The sequence below is a fragment of the Lampetra planeri genome, chromosome 32 (assembly GCF_965212315.1).
Source record: "Lampetra planeri chromosome 32, kcLamPlan1.2.h2, whole genome shotgun sequence".
Lineage (NCBI taxonomy): Eukaryota > Metazoa > Chordata > Hyperoartia > Petromyzontiformes > Petromyzontidae > Lampetra > Lampetra planeri.
Genome location: NC_136138.1, coordinates 5,016,424 through 5,041,424, shown reverse-complemented (window position 1 = coordinate 5,041,424; position 25,001 = coordinate 5,016,424). Strand labels below are relative to the sequence as shown.

At 47.2% G+C, this 25,001-nt stretch overlaps 1 protein-coding gene and 1 long non-coding RNA gene across 2 annotated transcripts in view; one reads left to right on the top strand and one right to left on the bottom strand.

The window, feature by feature from the left end:
* Positions 1-394: 394 nt before the first annotated feature.
* LOC144729360 (uncharacterized) lies at positions 395-19,641 on the top strand. The gene is made up of 2 exons (XR_013587696.1): positions 395-554; positions 17,459-19,641. It is a non-coding gene; the product is annotated as an uncharacterized LOC144729360 (long non-coding RNA).
* LOC144729359 (voltage-dependent L-type calcium channel subunit alpha-1D-like) overlaps positions 5,355-25,001 on the bottom strand; it is a 67,915-nt gene continuing 48,268 nt past the window's right edge. Inside the window, exons 37-40 of the mRNA XM_078609564.1 lie at positions 22,135-22,268; positions 20,310-20,383; positions 17,457-17,579; positions 5,355-10,361 (exon numbers count right to left, since the gene is read on the bottom strand). Coding sequence (XP_078465690.1) covers positions 10,116-10,361; positions 17,457-17,579; positions 20,310-20,383; positions 22,135-22,268 — 577 coding nt within the window. The 3' untranslated portion in view covers positions 5,355-10,115. The remainder of the gene's footprint in view (positions 10,362-17,456; positions 17,580-20,309; positions 20,384-22,134; positions 22,269-25,001) is intronic.

Sequence of the window (25,001 nt, the reverse complement as noted above, 5' to 3'; positions counted from 1 at the left end):
ACTCCCTCCCATCCCCCCCCACCACTCCCTCCCATCCCCCCCCCACCACTCCCTCCCATCCCCCCCCCACCACTCCCTCCATCCCCCCCCCCCACCACTCCCTCCATCCCCCCCCCACCACTCCCTCCATCCCCCCCCCCCCACCACTCCCTCCATCCCCCCCCCCACCACTCCCTCCATCCCCCCCCACCACTCCCTCCATCCCCCCCCACCACTCCCTCCATCCCCCCCACCACTCCCATCCCCCACCACTCCATCCCCCCCCACCACTCCCCCCCCCATCCCCCCCCCCCCCCATCCCTCCCCCACCACTCCCCCCCATCACTCCATTACCCCCCCCCCCACCACTCTATCCCCAGCCCCCCCATCCCTTCCATCCCCCCCCATCCCTCCCACTCCCTCCCATCTCTCCCCCTCCCCTCTCTCCCTCCCTCCTCCCTGGGGGGACGGGGTGTATGCGCATGCGCATAAAGGTACCGCAATGGGGCTGAACGTTGAGCGGATTGGCGGCAGTAGAAAGATGGCTGCGCCCAGTTGGGCTGTACCAGTTCCGGGTAAGGATTGAAGTCAAATATTTATCGATGAAATGTCAATGTTTTCAATCGTTTTCGGCGCAAATACGTGATTATTTTTGTAGTATACACGTATATAATTATGAGAGCTTTGTATAATTGTGCTGTATTCTTGCGTTGATTGAAAAAACGAGGGTTCTTTGCGAGTTCGAGATGGTACAGTCCGTGCAGGCGGCGTCGTGACGCTGATCGTTGATGGTTTTCTCCTTGTGATTTATGTTTATCCTTTACAATAAATACCTACAATGAGGGTAAAAGCATCGTTGTGCCGTACTTATTACGAGGGGACTGGTTGGTCTGAGGTTTATTTTCGTTGTGCGAGGTTGAATTTAGCTTGGCTGGAAATGGCGGTTTGAGAACTTCACTGACGCGTTTTAGAGATCACAGATTTGTGATTAATAACTGCGTTTTTTGTGATTAACATCGACGTTGTAATCAATATCAACGTCATTTCGCCACTCGATGACGTTGGTTAAGAAACCGTGTGTGTTTCGGGAGGCGTTCACGTAATTTCCCCGCCAACACGTGGACGAGGAATCGAGTGAACATTCGTGTTATTCCATTGGAACCTCCTTTGCCAGTAGCAAAATATGATAATTGTTTTTTTATCCTTTTATCTGGCAACAAAACTGACATTTCAATTTCAAGGACAGTGCATACATTATCAGAGTTGTGTTTTTTTGTTTGCATTCCGACTGCAGGTATTGTGGTAAATGCAAACATGACTCCTTGTAAAAAAGGTGTCAGTTTTGTTGCCAGATAAAAGGGTAAAAAACAATTATCATTCGTGTTATTATTATTATCGTCTACACACCGGGCTGATGCTGCGTTGGTAGTGGTGCACAAATAACTAAAACTATCAACACATTTGTCAATAGCACTGCCTTAAAATGAAAAATATATACTAAGCGACGTTTCTGGCCAATTGTCCTTAATGGGCTATGAAGAAGGCCCGTTGCCCGACGTCGCCTGGTTGTATTTTTACTTTTAATGCCACAGTGTTATTGACGGATATGTTGATATTTGTTTTATAATTTACCCAGTTAGGCCTCGCTGAGTCGTTTGATTTCTTATTCAAGTTGTTGCAGTGGTGGGGTTGGTGGTCGGGGCAATGTTTACTCCGTATATTCCAACTCCAGCACGTTTATGTGTTTACATTTATCCCCATGAGCTTTGGGTTACGATTAGAATGCCATTATCTTGTATTTATTGAGATATGTGCGCACTCTATCACGTGTAACGTGCCTTTGGCCAATTTACTCATAACTCGCAAGCTAAGGATTGTTTTGAGCTTGGGGATAGTGCTCAGGGGATGTGTTACCGGTGTTGCAGACTGCTGGTGGGCAACAGAGATAGTTTCAGAAGAGAAAAAAACATGCTTGTTGCACTGCACTTCTATGCTCGCCGCCGCATGACAGAATAAACACAACGACCCGCAAGGGCATGGGGAGAGGCCCTCGTCACCACAGTGGATTGACAAAGAAGCAACAACGACACATTTACACAATGCGGGGATGGAGCCTCGTTTGGCCAGGATCAGACCTAAGCTGTGGTGCCACGGAGGAGTGGAGCTTCACGTTCCACGCGGGTGTTTATGGAGCAGCTCTGTAGCAGTTGTTCATAGAGCTGCCTACACGACACCCCACAGCAAAGCTGTTTGCTCACTGGCCCCCTAAACCCGCAGCCCGAGACCTGGCTCCCGGGTTCAGTGACGAACATACACGCAAAGGTGACCTGTGTGTAGCCTGTTTGGGGGCAAAGAAGTGCTGTTAGTGAGCACCTATTCACGTCAGCACGGTGCACAAGGGGGGTGTAGCATTGGCGAAAACCATACCAGTTCGTGTTGGTTCTTTTGAGTGCTAATGTAGATACACTGCACCAGATTAATGCTGAGTCAATAAGACGTTCCTGCGGAGGGAGCTGGTAGGAACGTTGGGTTGCTCGGTCAATGGCCAGGGTCAACGGCGGCGTGGTGTATTCCGCAAATATGCCCCACTGTGAGGGCGGGCACAAGCCGGCGTGAGTAGGTTAAACGTTGAGTTTTATAAGGGCACCACGGGGTGACCAGCCCCTCCCCACCCAGCCCCTCCCTGCACGACGGACGGACACAATAATCCCCTGTGGGCTGGTGTAACCAGAGGTTCCTACCAGTATAAGGGATGGACTGGTTCGTATGGCTCCCCCTACTGGTGTTAGCTGTGGCCTGGAATCGAACTGAGCTCGCCGTGGACATTGCACAGTGAGCTTCATCACTCTGCCTCTCAGTGCCAAGGATCCGCCGTAATAAAGTTTATAGACTGTTGGGACAAGTCCTGCTACCAAGTGACACGCTCATACGCGCGCGTCTTCATGCCACACACGTCAATGACAGATGGAAACAACAGTTGGTCTTTTTTTATGGATTTGCAAATTAAATTTGGAGAAATTGCTCGGTTATTACATTTTAATTCGCCGCATTCCTAGTGCATTTATTTGGCGAAAAATAAATATGATCTTGTTGGATACATTTTAAATAATTTTATATTTTTTTAGAGCACAGCTCTATTTCCAAAAGTTGTGTTTACATGAGTTTAAAAATAATTTGAGCAAATAAATGCAAATTGTGAACCCAGATAATATTCTGCTTATTCTATCAGGGTGTCGGGGCCTGTTTGAGTTCTATGTGGCCCTTAAACCATGATGTAAAATGTTACTTTTGAAGACGACAAATAACCAATGTGGCCTTAATGAGAAGCTGTGGGGTCCTTGTAACATTTGTTTACGGTGAATAAAATTTGAGGATGATTGGAACCGTGAAGTTTAACCCAAGCTGCTGAGACGGAACCTTGTTTTCATTTGGTGATTGGATTCTAAACGGATAAAAAGTTTTAAGCCGGCTGCTTAACTCTCGGATGCATGACTGATTTTAAAAGAATATCTAAGCAAAACTTTTGGATTTTGTTATTCTCAGAGTCAAAAGAACACCTGCCAGATGTGTTGAACACGTTTCATTTAATCAAAAGTGTCATATACCGGGATTCGTTTGTCAAGTGATAATTTACAGGCTGCCTTGGAGTAAGAATTATAGGCGTAAAGCACGGCCATTAGCATACAGTACATGGTGCGCCTATCCATAAACTCTAATTTGTACCCTACGTTGCTGTAATGCGTTATTATAAACGGTTTATCTTGAGGACAAGGAAGTTAATTTTAAGTGGTGTCCCTACGGACATGTGGTAACCCTTGGCACTCACTATTCACGTACATTTTGTGCACACCACCGCAGTGTCACGAGGACAGAATGAGGTGAAATGGATGTGGCGTGAGAATATAATTCCTGGAACAGCGTTTCTGGATTGTGAAATATCACATCCACCACAGTGGACATGATGGGCTTTGTCACGAAAGAGTAAAACCCTGAGGTGGATTAAAGTGATACGAGAACAACGCCTAACCAGATTACAAACCCTGGCTCTAAACTTGTTAACTCTAATAAGATGTTAAAAAATGTAGTGCCTTTTATTGAATAGAACAAAAATTGGGACATGCAGAGCCCATTTAAAGTTTAAATTCAAGTCTCGGGATCGGCATAGTGGTGTTTGTGCACTGCGCTATGAACACTGACCAGAGATTAATTTATAGCTACGAACTAGATTCGAAGCTTTCGTGACTGCAGGAATAACTCTTTGGTTCTTTCAGTAAAGTCAGGTAGAAATAAATTAAATAATTATAGAATACGACGTTTCGATTGCAACACAAGCAACCATCATCGGGTACTAATGAATGAGAAAACAAACATAGTAAACTTGGAAATATAATGAAATACAACACGGAGTCGGCCAACAAAATAGTCAACACCCCACCTGGTGGATTACGTTCTTCCAAAGATTGATAAATTTGAGAGACAAAACATAGACACGGAGACAGACACACAAGCAGATAGACACACACACATAGGCACATAGAAAGACAACGTCTCTGTGTCGAGGCCTTAAATAGAGGGGGATTCTAGATTTGAAGCTTTCGTGACTGCAAGGATTCATACTCTTAGGTTTTTTCGGTAAAGTCATGTAGGTAAAAAATAAAATTTAAATTAATAAAAGTAAAATCAAAATCACGACGTTTCGTCATGAGTTTCCTCCACCTGAAGACGGAAGCTTGTGTTGCCTCTGAAACGTCGTGATTTTTATTTTACTTTTATTAATTAGATTTTTTACCTATGTGACTTTACCGAAAAAACCTAAGAGTATAGAGAGGGGGAGTTGTGTGGAATTCCTGCCCATAGGGGATGGACGAGCTGGGCACTGGACTTCTAAACAAACAAGCACGGAGCGTTGTGTGGAATTACTGCCCATAGCGCCCGGAGAGAATGAACCCATAAACAAGTCCGGTAGAAAGCAAATTTAGTAAAATTAGCAAGTGTAATGCAATGCAACACAGAGAGTCTGTTAGCACACAGTTAACGCACAGCCTGGTTGATTACGTTCTTCCAAAAATTGCTAAATTAGAAGTTAAGTGTGAAACAAACAAGCACGGCAAACCCTCCCCGTAGAGGTGGTTCAAACTAGATTCTAGTTAGCATGAGGCACCAATGACGTCTGAAACGGTCCTAGGGCTCCCTCTTCACAAACCCGCATTGACCAGCAGTGGTGAACTATGATCGAACAACCCTCTCGTGGCCGACATAACATGGGAGGCCTTCATCCATCAGTGGATTGACAGCGAGGCTGTGCATTGTTTACTAAAGTGACTCGAGAAAGCAGCTGGCAAACCTTCGTATGCAGTAAAATGCAACAAAATCTCTTTGTTTGCCAAACAATTTTTATTTAGGAAATACGAACACGCATGTGCGACAGAGACGGGACTGCAATAATGTCGAATAGAAGCTCGCGAACAACGATGCCACGTTGTTTTGGTGTTCAAGGCTGCGCTGTGTCAATCCACCCCTTGTCCTACAAAACAGATGGTGGAGGCTTCACGCTTAGGTGTGTGTTTGTGCAGGGATACGGGTATTGTAATAGTATCCGTGTTTGCCCCATAACTCCGCAATAATTTAGTATTGATTGTTTTTCACTTCTTTGAAATAAATACCCAATGCTGCCCTCGTTTATCCTCCTATGTATGTCTCCCCCCCCCCCCCCACCAGCTGTTCGCTTTTCATCTCTACGATTTTCCGGTGTGTGTACGGGTTCAGTGGAGCGACGCAGCGCAGCGGCGAGAGCTCCGAGCGCTCGACTTTGTAGAACGCTGCAATGATGATGGCTTCACATTAACAGACGCATGCCGTGCACAACACGTTACGTGGTTAAATGCCACTGCTAGCAAGCCAGATGCGTGCTAACAAGATTAGAAGTTGGTAGGGGATAAGTGGCCCCTGGGGGACCCCGTGTCTCAATAAGAAACGTCGTAGTTTTCTATTATTTTTTATTATTTTCTTTGAACCTATCTACGTGACTTTACCGAAAGACCCAAGAATATGAATTCCTGCAGTCACAAAAGCTTTAAGTTAAGATTGAAACTTTTATTAGTTTTTCAATCAAATTGCCGAGGTTGCGTTACTTTGTTGATATTCTTCATTATTGTTGTAAATAGCATTTTATTTAAAACGCTCTTGAGATGCCTCGGTGTAAAGTGCGCTACATAAATAATGACTTAATGTTTTATATTACGCAGTATATAATTTGGCAGCGCCATCCAAAAGTTGTGTGGCTGTTTGACCCCCCCCCTTCCCATCGCTCTGTATTCCCATGCCCGTGGTCGTAGCAGCTATGGGATGACTTGAGACTAAAACTACACCTGCGTAGTGACCACGGGGACATGGGTGGGCCATCACAGGCACTGGGGTGGGCCATCACAGGCACTGGGGTGGCCTCCGCGTTTGTGGAAACTACGGAGTCCTCTTCAACATGCCCCATTTTTAACTGGTTGCTCCGAGTCGAGCCAGCATCAGGTGGTAACATTGAGACCAGGCAGATACATTTATCTTTCCCCACTACGGCAAATCTCACTATCACAGTGGAGACAACCAGGCGGTCTTGTGGTTTTCCTGAAGCTATTTGCCATGGCGAGCCGGAACCAAACCGTGATACGCTGGCCTCACAAGATATTTATATCCGGGGCCAAGCAGGACGTTCATTGCGTGTGCCCTCGGTACACTTGAGGACACAGTGTCACCGATCATCTCGCGCGTTACTCGGACTTGTTCAATGCGTGTGACGTCAGTGGCACGGCTCGGCTTCTGCAGTGGAAACAATCTGGCGCCTCCCAACTCACGCTGGGTTGGCTCTGCACCGCTCGGTTGTCGAGTAGAAGAGGTATATGACTGCACCGGGCCCTGTTTAAGGTTTGAGTGGTAGGAGCGAGACCGAAAGGTTAGGTTGAGAGGATGTGGGGTTCCACTGGCGCTTTGAGTTATGCCCGTTGCGTTTTCAAAAGGAGCGGTCTTTGTTATCGATGCGGCTTTAACACCAGGATCGCGGTCAGCATCGCTGATGGCCACACTCCGCTAAATTATGAAAACAATGACTAATTTATTTCCGTTAATATTTTAAGTTAAAATAAATACGAAAAAGCAGCTGCGCAAGCAAAATACGTAAAAACATTTTACAATGCGGTGCCCGCATTGGCTCAGGGGGGAAACTCTTAATGAAGGCAGCCGACACTGCTGAGGTCCTGGGTTCAAATCCCAGTCTCCCAGCAGGGGTGAAACCACGCTGTCTGATGTAACACGTTTGATGGTGTCAGCCTATTGACCGATGACTGCAGTCAAAAAATAAATCATAAAATAAACATTGGTTTGGCACATATTTTGACCTAGCCCAGTACTGAGGGACACATTTGTATTCGGCAGAGAGCAACATCGACCCACCCGCCTGCAGTGCTGGTCTTGCGATTGTGTAAGGTAGAGCCTTTTCAGATGTCGTGGCAAAGCCTGTGATGGTTGCACAAAGTGCTGTAGTCATGCCACCTTCGCGAGTTCCAAAAAAAATCCTCTGCCAAGGTGCCGCTGGCAAAAATTTGAGTGGCACTCTTTTTCAAAAGAAAATCTGGTCACTTTCTTGAGAGGTCAAGCCCTCAAGCAAAAGCGTTCCTTCCACCTCTGCTCACATCAGCGATGCGGATGTCATCTTCGAGATTGTTCTGGTCTCTTGAGTTCCCACTTAGTTAAACAAGTACAACTTCAAGCCAATACTCACGAGAGAGCTGTGTTTCATTGTTTTTCAAGAAGGGTTCAGTACACAAAAAAAGCGGTACCACTGGGATCATTGAGACCAGGCAAATACATTTGCTTTCATCACGAAGGCAACTCCCATTCTCCCAGCAGAGGTGAAACCAGGCTCTCTTGTGTAGCATGTTTGATGGTCTCGGCCCGGTCCACAAATGCCTCTAATCTTACAGTTCCACATGTTTTTTAATTGCTCGAATTTTGCGCCTTAGTCCTCTTTAAATTAAAACCTAGGAACCTCTTGAGTACCGGTAAATTGATTACAAGGTGCGCATGGACAGATATATGTATGTTGAAGTAACCGGGTGAATCGAGAGGTCTGAACGCTGAGCCGGCACCGCTGAGAAACCTGGGTTCGCATCTGGGTTTCAGCCGCCTCTGATTAAATCAGGTTCTCGGAGTGTAATGAGCTAATGGTTTCAGTCCGATCACCTAATGACTGCACAAAACACCATCATTAGATTTAGTTTGACACTTATTTTACGAAATTTCATCTGATTAAAACATTTCAGTTTGCCCTACTCTGTACAGAATGTGGCCCTGGAGTTGATATGAAGGCCTGAATCAACCTCAAAAGTAGATCTGTAACATCAGTCAGTTTCAGTCTTTGACAATGTGTGATGCACAGGCATATGCAGAGTTCCAAAGGAACATTTCTTCGTCTCATGTCATGATGGCGTCGACACAATTTGGTGGGAATAATAACCACAAAAAAATTCCTCGACTCGGCCATCTTGTGGGCCACTTGCTTTTCATTCGGTCACCCTACCATACTACCGCAACTAGTGTGGTGGCTCGTCGCAACACCACGATCCTCGTGTCTCTTCAATCTCTTAATGTTGTATCCTGCCGTACGAACACTCGCATCGTTGTGCAGATCTAATATTATTATTAATGCCACGCGTGCTTACTCAGGAATAACTCGGCGAGTCTCAGGACTCTTTCGGGAGAGTCCTGCAAAGGTTTTAATTTTGGGGGTGATGTTGCAATGTTTATTCCCGTTTGAGTAATTTGCAGGTAAAAATTCAGCATTGAGATGTTTGGCCAATACCATTTACATTGTATACTTTTTTTATCTATGGGAGAAACCTGGAGAACCCAGAGTAAACCCATGCAGAATAGGGGCAGTACATCTAAACTCCGTGCAGAAAGGTGCCCAGGTCGGGATTTGAATTGAGGCTTTGAAGCATGAATGTTACCAATGCGCAATACTGCCACCTTTCAACCGCCATTACTCTGAACGCCACCTACTTAGATTAAAATGTTGAAAACTTAGAATTAAAATGGAAAATGCAGTATTCGGGGGGATTATCGCTGGGAATTGTGGTTGCACAACAGATGCTCTTCCATTCGCATCGTCCTCCACAATACCTTGCCTCCTAATATTTTATTACGCTCCTGTTAATTATTCCTGTAATAATTATTATGCACCTTGACAGGATTGACTCCCAGCATAGCCTGCACCCTTTTTAATAACACTTTATATACTTTATCTCCTACATAGCCCGCTCTTTCTTTATTACGACAGTATTATGCACTCCTTATCTCATGCAGACCGCCCTCGGTATATTCACAAATGCATTATAACTGTATTATTAACGTGAGCATACACCTCCCGTGCCATTCGGCATTCTGCCAATTGAACATTTCTTATTACCGTTATCCAATATTAAAGGCATATATCAAAATTTGAATCCGAAAGAAAGTTTACACGGGCTTAACACAGTCGCCTCATCACATTTGGCGGTGGGCAAAACAAACGTGAAAATAATTCCTTCAAAACCGCGTGCAATCCCACCCAAGTTTCCATAAACGTTCCACAATTGCCAGGCATGATCGGGCATGTGTTCATCAACAAAACCCTGACGTGGATAATAACCTTAACTTTGAGACCTCTCCTGCCAATGGGGTGGACTTTGTGTGAGGAGATTACCCCCCCCCCCCCGTCAGTGTTCAAGTGGCAAAAGATTTGATGGAAAAAAATTCACGCCGTAGGGAAACGACACCCTCTTTAGTTGATGGCAATATTAATGACAGCGATATTAATATTTTATCTGAGGAAGCCTTACCGAGTCTCAATACTTTTTTTTTCGGAGAGATCCTGCACTGTGATTTACAATCGGGATGTTTGACCAATTCCTTTTCTTTTTTACGAATACTTAATTCACATGCGGGAAGGAAACCCAAGTGGCCCGGACAGATAAAACCTCGCCACTGCCTATGAATGGGGACAACACTAAAAATAAAATCCCTTCGGGGTTCTGTTGCCAACCTACTTGCTGTACTGCCGCCCACCGTCCTCGCGGTTTTCGCGAAGGTTTAAACGCACCCCAGGAGACTCAAATGGCCGTGGCTTCGTCGTTCGCAACGCCGCGAGAGCGCCGGCCGCCAGGGTCGCGACCCCCCGGAGTTACAGGGGTTGGTGGACACGGAGCGGCGGTGCCACCGTTGGCGTTGATAAGGTCGTACGCCACGCGCTCGGCACGCTCCGGGGGCAGAGCGCACGCGTCGGACAGCTCGCGCTGGGTGAGCTTCACAAAGTCGGCGTCGCTCGCCAGCTCCTGCAGCCCTTCGGAGATCAGCAGCTGTGGGGGGGGCAGAAGGAAGGGGGACATGGGGTTTGGCAGCAGTGGTGAGAAAAGTGGTAACAGTGCTTGTGGGGAGGAAAATGGTGGTGGTTGTGTTGAGAAAGGTGGTGATGGTGATAGGGAAAGTGGTGGATGAAACTTTGTGTTGATGGTTGTCATGGTGGTGTTTGTTTGGGTGAGATTGGTGGTAAAGGCGGTGTGGACAGGTTTGGTCATGGCAGGTTGGCCATAACAAGGAAAGAGAAGTGTTCATGTGCATTTGTTTATGGTGGTGATTGTAGTGATGTGGAAGGTTGAAGAGGTGATTGTGGTTCTGAGATATTGGATATTTTGGTGATGGGGAAGGTGGTGATAGGAGAAGTAGCAGTGATGGAGATGATAATGATCCAGAGGTGGTGTTGGAAATGATTGCGGCAGTGGATAAATCGGTGATGATGATTGTAGTGGTGGATGGGGGGGGGGGGTATTGATAGTTGTGAGGATGAAGAATTCCGTGATTATTGGAGTCGAGGTATAGTTGGTGGTTGGGTTGGTGATAATAGCCACATCATTTATAGTGGTAGCGGAGATGGCGGCGATGGTGGTTGTCATTTTGGTGATGTCAGTAGGTTAAGAGTTGCACGCAAATATAGCTTCATAAGCATCTTCCACATTTCAATACTTAAACTCAACAAGAATCGCATTCGTGTACGGAGCGCTTAATTCGCCATGCAGCAGCAGTGCTCCAATTATATTTTTTGTAGGGCGTCCCAACGGAGGAAACCGCACACATCCCCCCCCCCCCTCTTTCCTAAGCGAACCTTGACCCCGTCGAGGGAAACCTCGACTTTCGTTAAAGGCCAAGACCTCCCCCTTTCGCACGCACGGAACAGGTGAATAAAATATTAATAAGCGCTCGGACGGGTGGAGGATACCAATAATAATTGCGCCTGGCACTTGTTCACGCGCATGGGACGTGGCACGCGGGGATCGCGGGAAGGTTTGCCCCACGGCATCTGGGTCGCAGGATCCGAATTGTTTGGCCAGCGGTGTCTTGTCGCGTCCTAATTAGCGTGGTGGTTATTTTTTTTGTTATGGGGGGGGGGGGGGAGGGTTTTTTTTCATTCCCAGAGCCCCTCCAGCCTGTGGACACTTTACATTTTAGTCGGTGAGAACAGAAATCCCGAAACGTTTTGGCTATGTTATTTAAAATAGCTAATTTGTTATTCATGCCATCATTATGAAAGGCAATTATGAAGGCACTGTATTTCAGACGAAGTAGTCTCACTATCTGGTTCTACTCGGGTGATTTGCGAGTAATTAAAATTTGGACTTGACGCTAGCACGCAAGGCCTACTCTTATTCGAATTACGTCCCGTGACTTTCCACGTCTCCTGAAAACGGGTAGTATTGCTGTCATGTAGTCGAGATGTTTATTCCAAATTATTAGTGTGCCATGTGTTATCCCATGTTCTAGGAGAATGCCCCCTGGAAGATAATATCACAACTATTTTCGATATCCCTTTCGGTGACCTCTCTTCCACATTCCAACAGGCAGCACCTTTCCACACGCCCTGCTACAGAGAGAAATGTTTTGCCGCACGGCAGTCAAACCGATCGTTTTAATTTTCATGAAGTCAGAATTAATCCAGCTGAAGTGAAAAGCTAACGTTTTAATGTGCAGTTATTGTGCAGTGATTGGCAACCAGGATGAGACCATCAACTCGCAACACTTCAGGAACAAATGTAATCATGACTAGGCAGCTGAAACCGGAGGATCTCATTGGTGTTAATCCCGGCTTGGCATCTCGTGACCCCAGACTTGCCCAGCCACTTCGCTACTGGAGCCCTTTTTACCACTAAAAGCAAGAAGCCGGTTAAGTGTAACCAATTTAACTGAACCTTAAAACCAGGTTGTATAAATTACTTGTGTAATCGGGTAAAAACATTTACTCAATTCCTCAAAACGTTGACATAGCTCGTCTCAAGGGATAAGTTTTTTTTTTTCGAAATGTGGTTAAAATGGTTGCGGAATACAGATTCACGTTATCTCATTTTAATGGGTTAGTGATGAGCGTCATGTCCGAAAGCGACGACCGCCAACCCACTGGGAGGAGATTATGGCTGGAAATAAATATAAATAACGTGCAGAATTTAAATAAACGCAAATAAATCTAAGGAACCCGCGGAGGTTTTTGTTTGGAATGACAAATTGAAAATAGATGAGAATATGTAAATTCAAGTCGCAATAATTAACGCTCAATATCAGTTGAGGTGGCAGGTGGCTCGGGGGGGGGGGGGGGTGATAATTCCGTGTCAGAGACGGGGAACTGGCACCGCTGAGAACCTGGATTTCGGAAGTCAGGTTCCAGCCACCCGTGATGAAACCAAGATCCCGATATCCAGAGTTGATGTTACAAAGCGAATTAGCAAAGGCTAGCAAACAAAAAAATCTTCATTGGCTCGTCACTTAATGTGGGTTTTTTTTTAAGCTCTGAGAATTAAACTAAATAATAATGACCTCACTCTGTGTGCCCCGAGCATGGACGAAGAGGCACATCGAATCCGTGGACATTCTCAGGTACACGTGATGTTCTGCTTACTGCGAGAGCCCCAAAAGGAAACTGTCTCATCACGTAATACCCCTTATCGCAAATTGGAACTGGAATATAATTGGTAGACAAAAGAAACGATTTAAGTGTTAATTTACCAACAATTACAACATTATTAACTGGATCGCATAAATATTTATGTATGGCCACGTTTCTCGGTTGCTGTAATGATGAAGTGGCATTCGAGCAATCGAACGCGTATCAAAAAACGTCAACTTAGGAGATGGAACGATAAAATCAACATTTGTGCAGGTATTCTGTGGATTGTGAGAGATGGCGTCGGCTCAAGGGTAGCCCTTCATCCAGCAGTGGATGCTGTGTATGTCTCTTATAATGGGGCTTCTCAACCGCTAGCTGTCACACCTGCTCTCGCTTGTCATTGCCCGTCTGCCCTTCTGCTCATTGGCCATATTCCCTATTCCCCCACCCGTCTTGATGTTAATTGCGTCTAACGAGGAAGATTCTCTGCGTTCGCCAGCTGCTGTGACCCTAGCAGTCGGCAGACGGCCAATGGCCAGCCTCCGCCAGGTGCCACAGTTTGATTCCCACCACTGGTGCCTGGTAATTTCCGCTGGAGTGTCACGGTTACTAATTAATTACCCCATGGGTGGTGACACAGCCAAGGGCAGCGTGTTTGCCGATTGTTGCAGACGTTCCCGGTTCGAGACCGGTAGCCACCTCGGTTAATACTGTGGTGGTGTATTAACCAGAATTCTACACACCGTCTGCGCTGCAGCGGATGTCAAAAATACCGTGATGTTAATTTGAAAAAGAGTTTGCCATTGTGTGCCAGTGTCATGATCCCAGTGTGCCACATTTGAAAATATTACCATCAAATTACACATTTGGAATATATGAAGAAATCATCACCCCCTCGAAAAAACTTGGCAAGACCCTCCTAAAAAAGTGTCATCAGACTTCTTGATAATAAAATAATATTTATTTAATTGTGCCATCTGCCGGAGAGTGGATAAGTTTATTTTGGCTTTTTCTCAAATTTATCCCAACTGTGCTCTGCCACGAGACAACGCATCAATTCTGATCTCTCTCAGAGCAGTGCATCTTCGACACGCAACTGGCCGTATTAACACTCATTAATTGGTCGGCTAAAATATATTATTAATATATAGAGGACCGCAGAGCTTTGGGTGGTTGTTGGAAGCTCTGGCTGACTGCCTGGCTGCTGAATTCCCGCTTGTCTGTTTCCTCGGTGATTGCGAGATGCAGCTTGCACAAACGATGGATGACACTATAAAAACAGGGCTTTAGAACTTGCGTTAAACCGCTGTTGCTCCGACTTCGTTATACGAGCCAATAACAAAACCCACCAGGCAGTAGGCAAATGTTTTTTTATATCTCTTCTCGAAGATACAGCCGTCGAGAGGCCTGCCCTCCCGAAACAATCCCCCTGAGACACCAGCGTGTCCAGGCGGTAGTGACGAGTGACGGTGTGCGGCGAGCTCCACACTCCCGCTTTGAATGTCTGCCAAAGGCGCGCCCCTGCTCTGCTGGCCCACAAAACTGCCCTTTGCCCGGGTAGAGTGTGGATTGTGTCGTAGCCACCCTGCGCTTCGACGCAGGCTCCCCCTGCTCGTTCTGGCTGTACAACATGAACAGCTGTTCTGAGGCTCTCCGGCCCTTAGAAACTTTTTAGATAAAAGATTACGCCTTGATGGGGTCCAGCCTGTGAAGCCTCATGCCATGTTGGCATGTTACAAAGTAGAGGGGTCTTCCGAGTCCTCCTTCTCGGGGTATATTTATTTTAAATTACCCACCGCGCAAGAATGCTCGCCAACCCTATGAAACGTTGGAAATGTTTGGTCACTCTCTTGGGCCGTAAAGGCCTGCTTGGCTTGGGCTCATTAAGCCCTCTGTGGCCTCCTCCTCAGAGGAAGATGTTGTCCTCAGGGGGTGTCTCCCCCTCCCGATGCAGGAGAGGGGCCATTAATTGGATGCACTCCTCCATTGAATGCTCCTTCGCCAAGTGGCGAAAGCACGAGAAGTACGGTTCGCTGGATCCAAGCGCCGCCCACACTGCTGGCACCTCAGATTTGAAGCTTTCGTGACTGCAGGAATCCATACTCCGTTGGTTCTCTCGGTAAAGTCACATAGGTATAAAATCAATTGCGACGTTTCGATCGCAACACAAGCAATCGTCGTCAGGTGAGAAACCATAGCAAGAAAAATTAAAACAACGAGCTGATTACTTGCCATTTGAGGACTTTGCTTGCTCCATCCACTGCGGTTATTGCTGCTATTGAACTCGGGGGACGATTTTCTACGTCCCAACCCACCGTACAGGGGTGAAACCATGCTCGACAAATTCCCTGATGTTGTGGGAGCTGTTATTTTCTGTACCACCCAGCCCATCGAAAACTAACAAATGTTGAGATGGCGGATGGGCCCTGTGAGGCGGGTGGGGGTCTCCTGCCCCCCTCTCTCGCCCCTGCAGGGGGGGGGGAGGGGAGGCTGGAAAAAAGGGATTAACGGGAGTGCCCGGTGCAGGATGCAGTTGAAACGTGATGGAATCGGAGTGTGTTTTGTACCACGGTATGAGCAACTAAATATGAACTGAACGTTCCAATACAAACAGATTTGCAGATATGCCACCGCTGAGTTTTTTGGTTTCGAATCTTGGTTGTGGGTGCCCGTCATTACGTTGGGTTCTCAAGTATACAGCGAGTCAGTTGACAGCCAGCCAGTCACAAATGACTGCACAAACCCCCCCACCCCCCCATCACACTCAATTTGCTTCGTCAGAGCCTTCACCTCCGATTACAGCCTCGTGGTCATGACTATAATATTAAGTGACACACCAAATTGAATGCGATGGCAGTGTCTTTGTGCAGTCATTGGCAGCTGACATAGAGTATTAAGATTCGCGTGTGCATCAGATACATTCACCTGACTATCATTAAGGCTCGGAGGCACTACAATTTGAAGAAGCCACGGCCGGTGATATGGCCTTGGCAGTAGCGTGTTCGTCGCTTGTTGCGGGAGGTTCAAAGTTTGAATCCAGCAAACCGCCCTGGTTATTACTGCGGGTGTGTTCACCGTAAAGCACTCCGTGCTGCCCGCTTCACAGCGGACGTTATAGATCCTGTGGCGTCGTTCGCAAGAGTAGACTTATTGCTTGCCGGAGTCATGGTTCAAGTTTTTTTTTTTTCTCTCCAAATTTTCCACAAATTACTCAGTCGGGATGATCGGTAGGAGTCATCACCCTCCTGAAACAGGAGACTTGGTGAAGCTTTTCTGGGTAAACAATCAATATAAAAATAATATTAACAAAGATAATTCAAATATATGCTGCAACGACAAGCCATGAGGACGAATAAGGAGACCAAAATGTACGAGGAAATTGACCAACTTATAAATGGGAGTGAAGCACTGCAACATAACAGTAGGAGATGAATGCGCAGGTGGGTACAGGGAGCAGACACGAGGGGATGATTAATATATTTGGTTTTGCAGTGAGGATTGAGAGAGAATGTCTATTAGATTCCACTGCCAGCAGCGACATGCAGATAATGAATTTCTCTTTCAAAAATGAGTCTGGATAATGGACATCCAGGGGCCCAAATAGAGAGATTGGAAGAAAATTGACTTAATTCTCACAAAACAAATTCCAGCGATGGCAAAGACTTCGTGTGGGGAGGCCTTTATCCAAAAGTTAATATATCACGGCTCACGATGGTGTCTTAACGTGATGATAACGTCACCCGATGACGACGACGCAACGTTGTGACGACGATATCCGTGGATGATTCCAGCTATGAGACGTGACGTTCGGGTCGATTGCCATGCGACGAACGTTCTTTGCAAAGCGTATACTAACCTCACCACGTAGTTTTGAAAGGAAGCTATTGTGGGGACTTTAAAAATAGACTCTGACATCGCCATCACCATCATCTTCTTCAGGGGCTATTCCCTGACCCAAACCGGTGCACTTCGCGCCGTAAGAATTACGAACTCGTGACAATGGCAGTGCAAGCGTAATGCATTTGGAAGGAAGTAATTTAAAATAGCCACTCGCTATTAAACATTGCCTCGGTGAAGCTCGCCACATTTGTCATTAACGTTGCCACGTAACAGAAACAATATACGATTGGATGTATAATAAATAGGCTGTTTTAGACAGGCCCAGTAAACACACAACGTTGGGGAAACGTTGGTTAACGTCCAGGCAACGTTGGCCCAAGGTGAAGCAATGTTGAGCCCAATGTTGGCCCAAAGTTGCATGTTTACACGGGTTGCCCTTCTCAGAGTAGAATGCGAGGGCAGAGAAGTTTTGAATTATCATTCGGGCAGTTTTCTATTGGTGGACAGCGAGTATCAAACAAATCCTTTTAGAAATCGCACAAACAGGCCAACGTGCCAAGGTCGAATCACCACTCCCGTGACCCACACGGCGTGGAGAAGCCTTCGTCCGTTAGTGGATTGACAAAAGGAGCACATATATACACACATGCATCACTCATAACGGTGTGTGTGTGTGAGTTACAGCCTGGATGAGGCTCTCGGCGTTGCTGTTTGCCGGCTGCTGCCTCTGTCCACGCCCCGATCGCCTCCCCGCTCTCGTCGCTCCCCCAGCACGAGCGTGGGATCTGGGGGTGGCAGATGCCCCCTGCGACCGTGGTGGTGAAGTATGGTGGAGGGGGGTGGGGGAGGGCGTGGGGAGAGGAGGTGCACGAGTGGGAAAAAGAAACACGGGAAGTGAGGGGTGATGAATTACGGGCGCGCGCGTGCACCAGTGTGTATATCGGAAATCATTTTAGCCGGGCCACAAAATATTTTCGCACTCTGCACACCGCATCCATTATATCTCTCACTATTGCTGTGGCTACTGATAACTCGCATGCCACCTACTCCAGTCTACGAGCAACCCAGAAAATACTTCCACATTCAGTTTACATCTCGCTAAGGATTATCTTCGAGTGACGTGCTTACTCCAGTCTATGAGCGACCTGCAAAATGTTTACGTACCCAGAACACCACATCCACCCGGCACCTCCCGCTACGGCTGCAGCCACTACTAAGTTACGTGCGACCTTCTCCAGTCTACCAATCGGTGAGAAATTCATCTGCTGTGGTGAGGGCGGGGGTGTCATTGATCGAGGCGTCATAACGGACTGTTCATTTTGAACAGCAGACCGTGGGAGCAGAGGCGGGGATGATTGCGGTTGCAGCTTTGCCACTGCAAACATTGAAACAAAGAACTTCATTATTAACACTGCCTCGTTGCAGCAGCAATAGGAACTGCACTTCATAACTCATGTAAATGATCTCACGGAGTTTTCAGTTCAATTCCAAATCTCATTCTACTTTTTTTTTGCTTAATGTTTTATATTATGGGTTTCATATGGCCTGTGATTCGCACCCCCATCTGCAGTATGATGCATTGTCAGGATTCAGTCTCGTGATTGGATCCAAGATTGGATTTTCTTTTTGTGGTGGTGCATCGGAGCACCTCTAGTGGCTGCAGCAGTTATTTTTGAATTTCAAATCTAAAACAACTCGCAGCCCCTTTTGTCAGCAATCCACTGCTGAATGAAGGCATCCTCACAACCATATCAGTCGTGGGGGGTTGTTTGACCACACTTCACACTGTAACTTCATCAGTGCGGTGCGTTCCTGGCATTAGAACGCGGGTCTGCGGGTTCATAGCGCCCCCCCCCGCCCCACCCCTTCCCCCCCCCCACATGAACCCGGTTAATTAACTGAGGGTGCAGTTCATGAGTAGACCATCATTGAAATGGCAAAAGTTGAAGGTGTGCGGTCATTGACTTGGCTTTATAAAGCTTTCACCTTTGCATGAACAAAATAAAAGGCGGGCCGTTAAAACTTCCAACTCATCCTACGGTGTTTCTCGTTACTGTGCTATCATCCTGGCGCAAGTTCGATTCCCGGCCACGGCTTGCAACAGTGGTGGCAAATTAATTCTGTATCCGGTGCAAGGGCCCAACCTGCTCCAAACGAACTTCCCTGCATGGACGTGTGCGATGACCTGTGGTCAAACAACACCTGTGACTGACCGGGTGGCGCGGGGAGGCATTCCTCCAGCAGTGGATTGACAAAAGGGCCCACGCAGTGCGCATTTACTCGGGTACCACTGTGGTACGGTCACTGACGGTGAGCGGTTTCCGTGGAGACGGCGGCAATGTGGAGGCGATGGCAACCGTGCGTGGTTTGGCACTCCGCCAAACGATCGGCGTAACTTGTATTTTCGTCAAATTATTTTTGTTGCATTCACTTTCCTCTTTACGTCTGTTGTTCTGTTTGCTGTTCAAGTTGCTACGCGCAGGCATCTGGAGATCCACTCGGCTGGCTCTGCAACTACAAATTCAAGCTACAATTACGAATGTTCAGAGTATAACGTCGTGGGGCGCTCGTCCAAGTCATTACGCACACCTTCGACGCATCTCACATTGGGACCGAGCACTCGGCGCCCAACTCATGACGTTAATAAACATCGAACTTCCAAATGTAATGGCTTTCCCCCCCCCCCCCCCGAGTATCAAAAAATGCATTGCGCAGCAAAAGTTTCGTATTAAACGAAGAAAAATGCAGTGGCTCAGCACGCGCGGTCTTCGTTGGGTTGTATCAGAAACGTTCCCAAAATTGCATTCCTTATTGTTTATGGGCGCGGCTCAAAATGGCAGCACGATACATTAAACTCTCTTATTGAATTCACAGCCTCATTTCATCCTTGCGAGGTTGGAAGGTCCTTTGTAAAGGTGGCGGTGTGCGTGCGCGGGTGTGGGTGGCGGACCGTCCCCTGCATTCCCGTAACCGCGAGCTCACCTTCTCCCGCACATCGCTTGACCTTATTCCGGGACACGTGCCCTTACCCGAGATCAATTATAGCTTTCGTTTAACCCCCGCGCCATCTACTCACGAAACCTCCATCTCCAGCGTATATTTGGCCCCTCTCGTGAACCTATATCCTGTGCTTTCTCCGCCCTCCACCTGTGGACCACTCCACCCCGACCCACCCCCCCCCCCCCCCCCCCCCCCGAGTCCCGACCGTCGGCCCAGCAAAGAGCGGGTGACGGTCGCCACGATGGGTTAAGACACTGCACATGCAACCCAGAGGTTACCAATTCATTTGAAAGCACGGGGGTGGTTAAAACTACAGCACGAGTGTATTTAATCCTTCCTCACCTCCCGCCCGCCTTTGTCCACCCAGCAGTATTTACTATTTTTGCCACGTAAGGCCCACTGAGCGATGTAGCTCTTTTTCAGAAGCGACCTGGCCACAAAAGGATAGCCCAGTGAAGGAAATACTAAGTACTCGAGTGGAGGCCCTTCCGCCAGCAGTGCAAGTGAGCAGGCAGTTGCAGGGCTGCACGTTTACCTTGCTCCTGGGGGCGAGAGGAGTGGAGGAGCCGCCAGCGATGGTAGAATCTCTGGCAGCGTTGTTTTCTAACCCTGCGCACGCCCACACGGGGAAAACCGACGGTGATTTTTAAAAAAATGTTGAAGATATAACATATAACGTGTAAATTGTCTAATAACTTCAAACAGGGCCCACTCAGCCTTAATGTAAATGGTCCCATCGGCGAAACAAAGAATTTAGAGCCTCCAAATAAAAAGGAACCTCGTAATACACCGACCTTTTGTTGTTATTTGTTATAACGTCGGTGACTCGCGTGTACGCGTGATTGTGTGTTACCCATTGTATTTGTGCTTCATGGCACGTCTGTAAAAATTGTTACGGGAAAAAATCGGCAGTCTTAATTTGTATCCCCTCTCGGCTTTCCGCCCCGGTCCCGCCCCCGCACCTCCTACAGCTGGATCTGTTCTCAAAAGCCACTGCATTCATGTGGGGGTCAAGGCCAAGTTGTAGGGTCGTGGCAACAGTCTCTTCTCTAGCAGTGCATTGACTAAAATATTTTTTTTAAATGCACTTTTCATTAAAAATGTCGCTCCAACCAAAAATGTATTTCTCTAGCGATCGGTCCAGGGTTCTTTTGCTAAATGCAGGTATTTTCCAAACTGCAACGTTAAATAAATTTAAATATTGGCCACGTAAATCAACCAGGCCCAAATTTGTCCACTTAAGGTGTTACCCGCAATTCTGATAACCGAGTTGCGAGCCCACGTTCACCCGCAAGAGGCAATCTTGGTGGCACGAGAACAACAGTAGCAGAAGGGGTAATTATATTTTATATCGGAAATTTTGCCCATCCAAAACAGAAACAAGCTGGTAAGCCAGTGGATTAATAGAGCCTCTGTGCTTTTTAGTGGGTTTGGCTTTACGAAGAAATGTCCGCAATGGAAACAAAGCACCCTCCAACATATGATTACGTTCAGGGCACACGGCCTCCGACACCTGCATGCGAAACTCGCTAGCGTACAACATAACATTACACATTTTCACTGATTTTATTTAATGATTTCATTGCCATTCTTGTCAAAAAAAAGCTACACAGATTTGGAGTTGGTATTGATAGGTACTGTTGATTTTCGTAACAATTGCTCATCATTATTTATTAATTCCGCACCTCCCATGCTCTACATCTGGATTGATTTTGGGGGGTTTGTATTTTTTTGGTAAACATGAGTGTTTTACGGACAGACACACAGACGGACAGCTGGGCAAGTGTACGGACGGACACATGGGATAGATAAATGGGACAGACAGACTGATCGATGAATACACGGATGGAAGGACATACGCACACACACAGATGCATGGATGGACATGCAGACCAACAGGCAGACAAACGGATGGACACGGACAAGGTGCCATCCATTTAGTACGTACGCAAAAATCTGTCAGCTTCACCCCCCCCCACCTGCGTACGTACGCCTGACGCGCTCCGCTCCCCCCGAATCTTATAGGGCGGCCGATATTTAATCCACGCAGAAATGATCAAGGATTAATAATGTAGACAAATTATTATCGAGGCTTCACCCCCCCCCCCCCCCGTTTCCTATGCGTACGCACATTGTCAGTAGACCCCAAGCATACGCATTTGGGTTAACCCCTCCTCCCCCCTCCATGCGTACGTACGAAATGGATGGGCCCCCAGACAGACACTCGCACACAAGGACTTAATCTATCCTTCGCACGGCAACAAGTACCCAGCCGGCTCACTTAAAATAATGTAGAAAAGCGGAAGAAAATCAAATTATGACGAGACAGGAGGTGGGGGACACACACACATCCCCCCCACCTGCAATGGCCTGTGTCTGGAGGCAAATCTGGTCCACGTCCTCCCCGTCGCCGTGACAACGGTTGCCGGGTGGCAGCTCCAGTTCGCGCTCGATGACGACGGCCTCACGATGGGACCGCCGGGCCGTCACGCTCCTGCCCGCGCGTAAACTCATTACCCCCTCCTCGTCGTCGTCATCGTCGCTGTCATTATGACTCTTATTAAAGTCAGTTTTGCCGTTCTCGAAGGCGTCATTATTAATGTGTCGGGACCGTCGGGGGAGGTGGGGGGGGTTGCGCGGGGGGAGAAGGGTTAGAGGATGGAGACGCTCTGGAGGGTATGGGGAGTGTAAATGAAGGAGATTTGTGATTTGTCACAAGTATCGCAAGTCCAGTGTGGCAAGCGTGGTCAGCTTCGTCGGGATTTGTCTTCGTCACCATCGCCTTAATCATCGTCATTATTTGGAGTGGCATAATCTACAGCACCGTCCTCGTAATCGGACGCAACAGTCGTCACTGGCGGCAGCAACGAGTGCAGGTTCTGCAGCAGTGACGACATCGTCATTGACGTCGGCAAAAAAACATCAAGTGCTACAAGTACAACTCGAAGAACAAAATCTGCAGCAGCATCAACAGCGGCAGTAATATATCTTTATCCTCGTAACCATCATCATCATTACTTTCATCGGCGACTTTTATATCATCAACATCATCTGCGTCTATCGGTAGATCGAAAAAAACCACTCAACACGGTCCCTTCCCTGCCCATCTCCACCGTCATCGCCACCCGTCGCATCGACCATCGCCTTCCCACCACAAAAAATAATCGGTGCCTTGGGGAGCAGAGGTCACAACAGCAGCAGCCGCTCTCCCATCCCTCCATTGACATGCACACAAAGACAAAGGTACCCCGTATAGCCTTGTGCAGACTTATGGGGCAGGTGCCATTCGCGTATACCTATGGAAGGCTGCCTGCCACGGCACACAATGGGGGTGGTGGCCAGCACCACTCCCGACCGCCTATCTCCCCAATGCTGATATCTGACACACTGCACCAGGCACTAAATTAAGGCTGAGTCGATCTAAGGGAGACCCCCAGGGCTGGGAGCAGATATTTGTAATCGGTGTGTGGTTTCACGAGGGGGAATGGAACGCCGGTCACCGGGTTCGTAGCGCAATGCGCTAACCATCACACTCGCCACTGTTGGGGTAAAACACCCACGCAGAACACACACGCAAGCAAACGCTCACACACTGAAACACACGCGCTAAAAGATACAAACACACACACACTGAAATACGCTCACGCGAACATAAGAACATACACATGCAAACACACACTCAAAACGCACGCACGCAAACACGTGCACACAAAAACGCACACACGCACACAAACATGCGCACTCAATTACACTCAAAACACAATTACACAGTCTCAAACACGCGCGCGCTCGGACATCTCAAATGAATTTGGCTGTGGGACGGCAGCTGTCGGCGATGCGCGTGTTGACATTTTGCGCCAAAGTCATCTTGGGGTTGCTGTGGCTTTGTGTGATGTAAACAACAACAACACCAAGACCACAATAATGATGAAATCTCTTCCGCCGACGCCGCGTGGGTAGCCTGGACCTTGGGCAAACAAAACTCGACGTGATGGATAATACAACTCCATTACTTGGCGGGAGACGTCTACATATACAGCGCACCACTGCGGCCTGAAAAAGGAAAATCAAAATGATGGGCGAAGTTTTGGCCAATGGCCCTTCTTTGTGATACGTCGAAAAATGTGCTACGTTGATCATGAGCAGGAACCGAGGGTCACCGAGATCGTAGCGCAGTGCTGCGATATTCTTTGTATAAAAGGCCGGATATTGTTGTTGTTTGGGCACCACTGTCAATGCAGCAGCAGCAGCAGGAGCATCAACAAAAGATGTTGTAATCTTTAATACATCGAGGACTGCAGACCCTGGGCCACTTGTATGATATCGCATTGTACCAATGTATACATTTATTTTATTGGCCCCTACACACCGCACCAGGTACTCATTCAAGGCCGAGTTAATCTCGGGTTTTTCCGCTAATCTTCGTACCGCTCTGCAATGTGATACGTTGCATTGCAATCGGGGTGCCATTCCATTGCGGTTAATGTACCGCATTGTGTTGCATTGCAGTTTTATGTACCGCGTTGCATTTTTCTCTGTCAATATTGGTTTTTATGCTGCGGCGCATTCCATTGACATAGATGTATTGCGGATAGCAGGGTACATAAACAGAATATTAATAGGAATAATGAGAGAAAGGCAAGACACGTTTCTTGGACTTGCTATGAGATGACAAGAGACTGAATATGAATGTGACTGGGACCATTACAGGTACAAGAAGCCAGCCAATTAAGTTCACTATAAGGAATTTATATGCAACTGGGAGGAGCATCTAATGCAAATATTGTGGACAGAGCTACATGGAAGAAAGGCCACGATCACTGACGTCTTTGAGAAACAACGTGGCGCACACAGAAAGAGAGCATTGCACTTCATTGTGATTCATCTTATTTCAGTGCATTACACTGGTCAACACGCTTTTTCGGGCATAAGGTATTCCAACGGTTTTAAGGTAATTTTGGGGTGCTGATTCCAAATCTGGCATCAGTTTTTGTCTATCACATCAGGTTTTTGAGATATCAAATATTGCATTTTCAATAAAAACTGCAGAAGAAAAATATTAAATAAATGTGGATATCTACATAAAATGATGTTATAAACACACTATCCTAAAAATACAGCACCATATTTTAACACTAAAGCAGTCACTGACTCGCAACAACTTGCAATCATAAGTGACAGAGTTAATTTCTGGTAAAATCAATGAAAATGGGGTATGCCGCTAGCA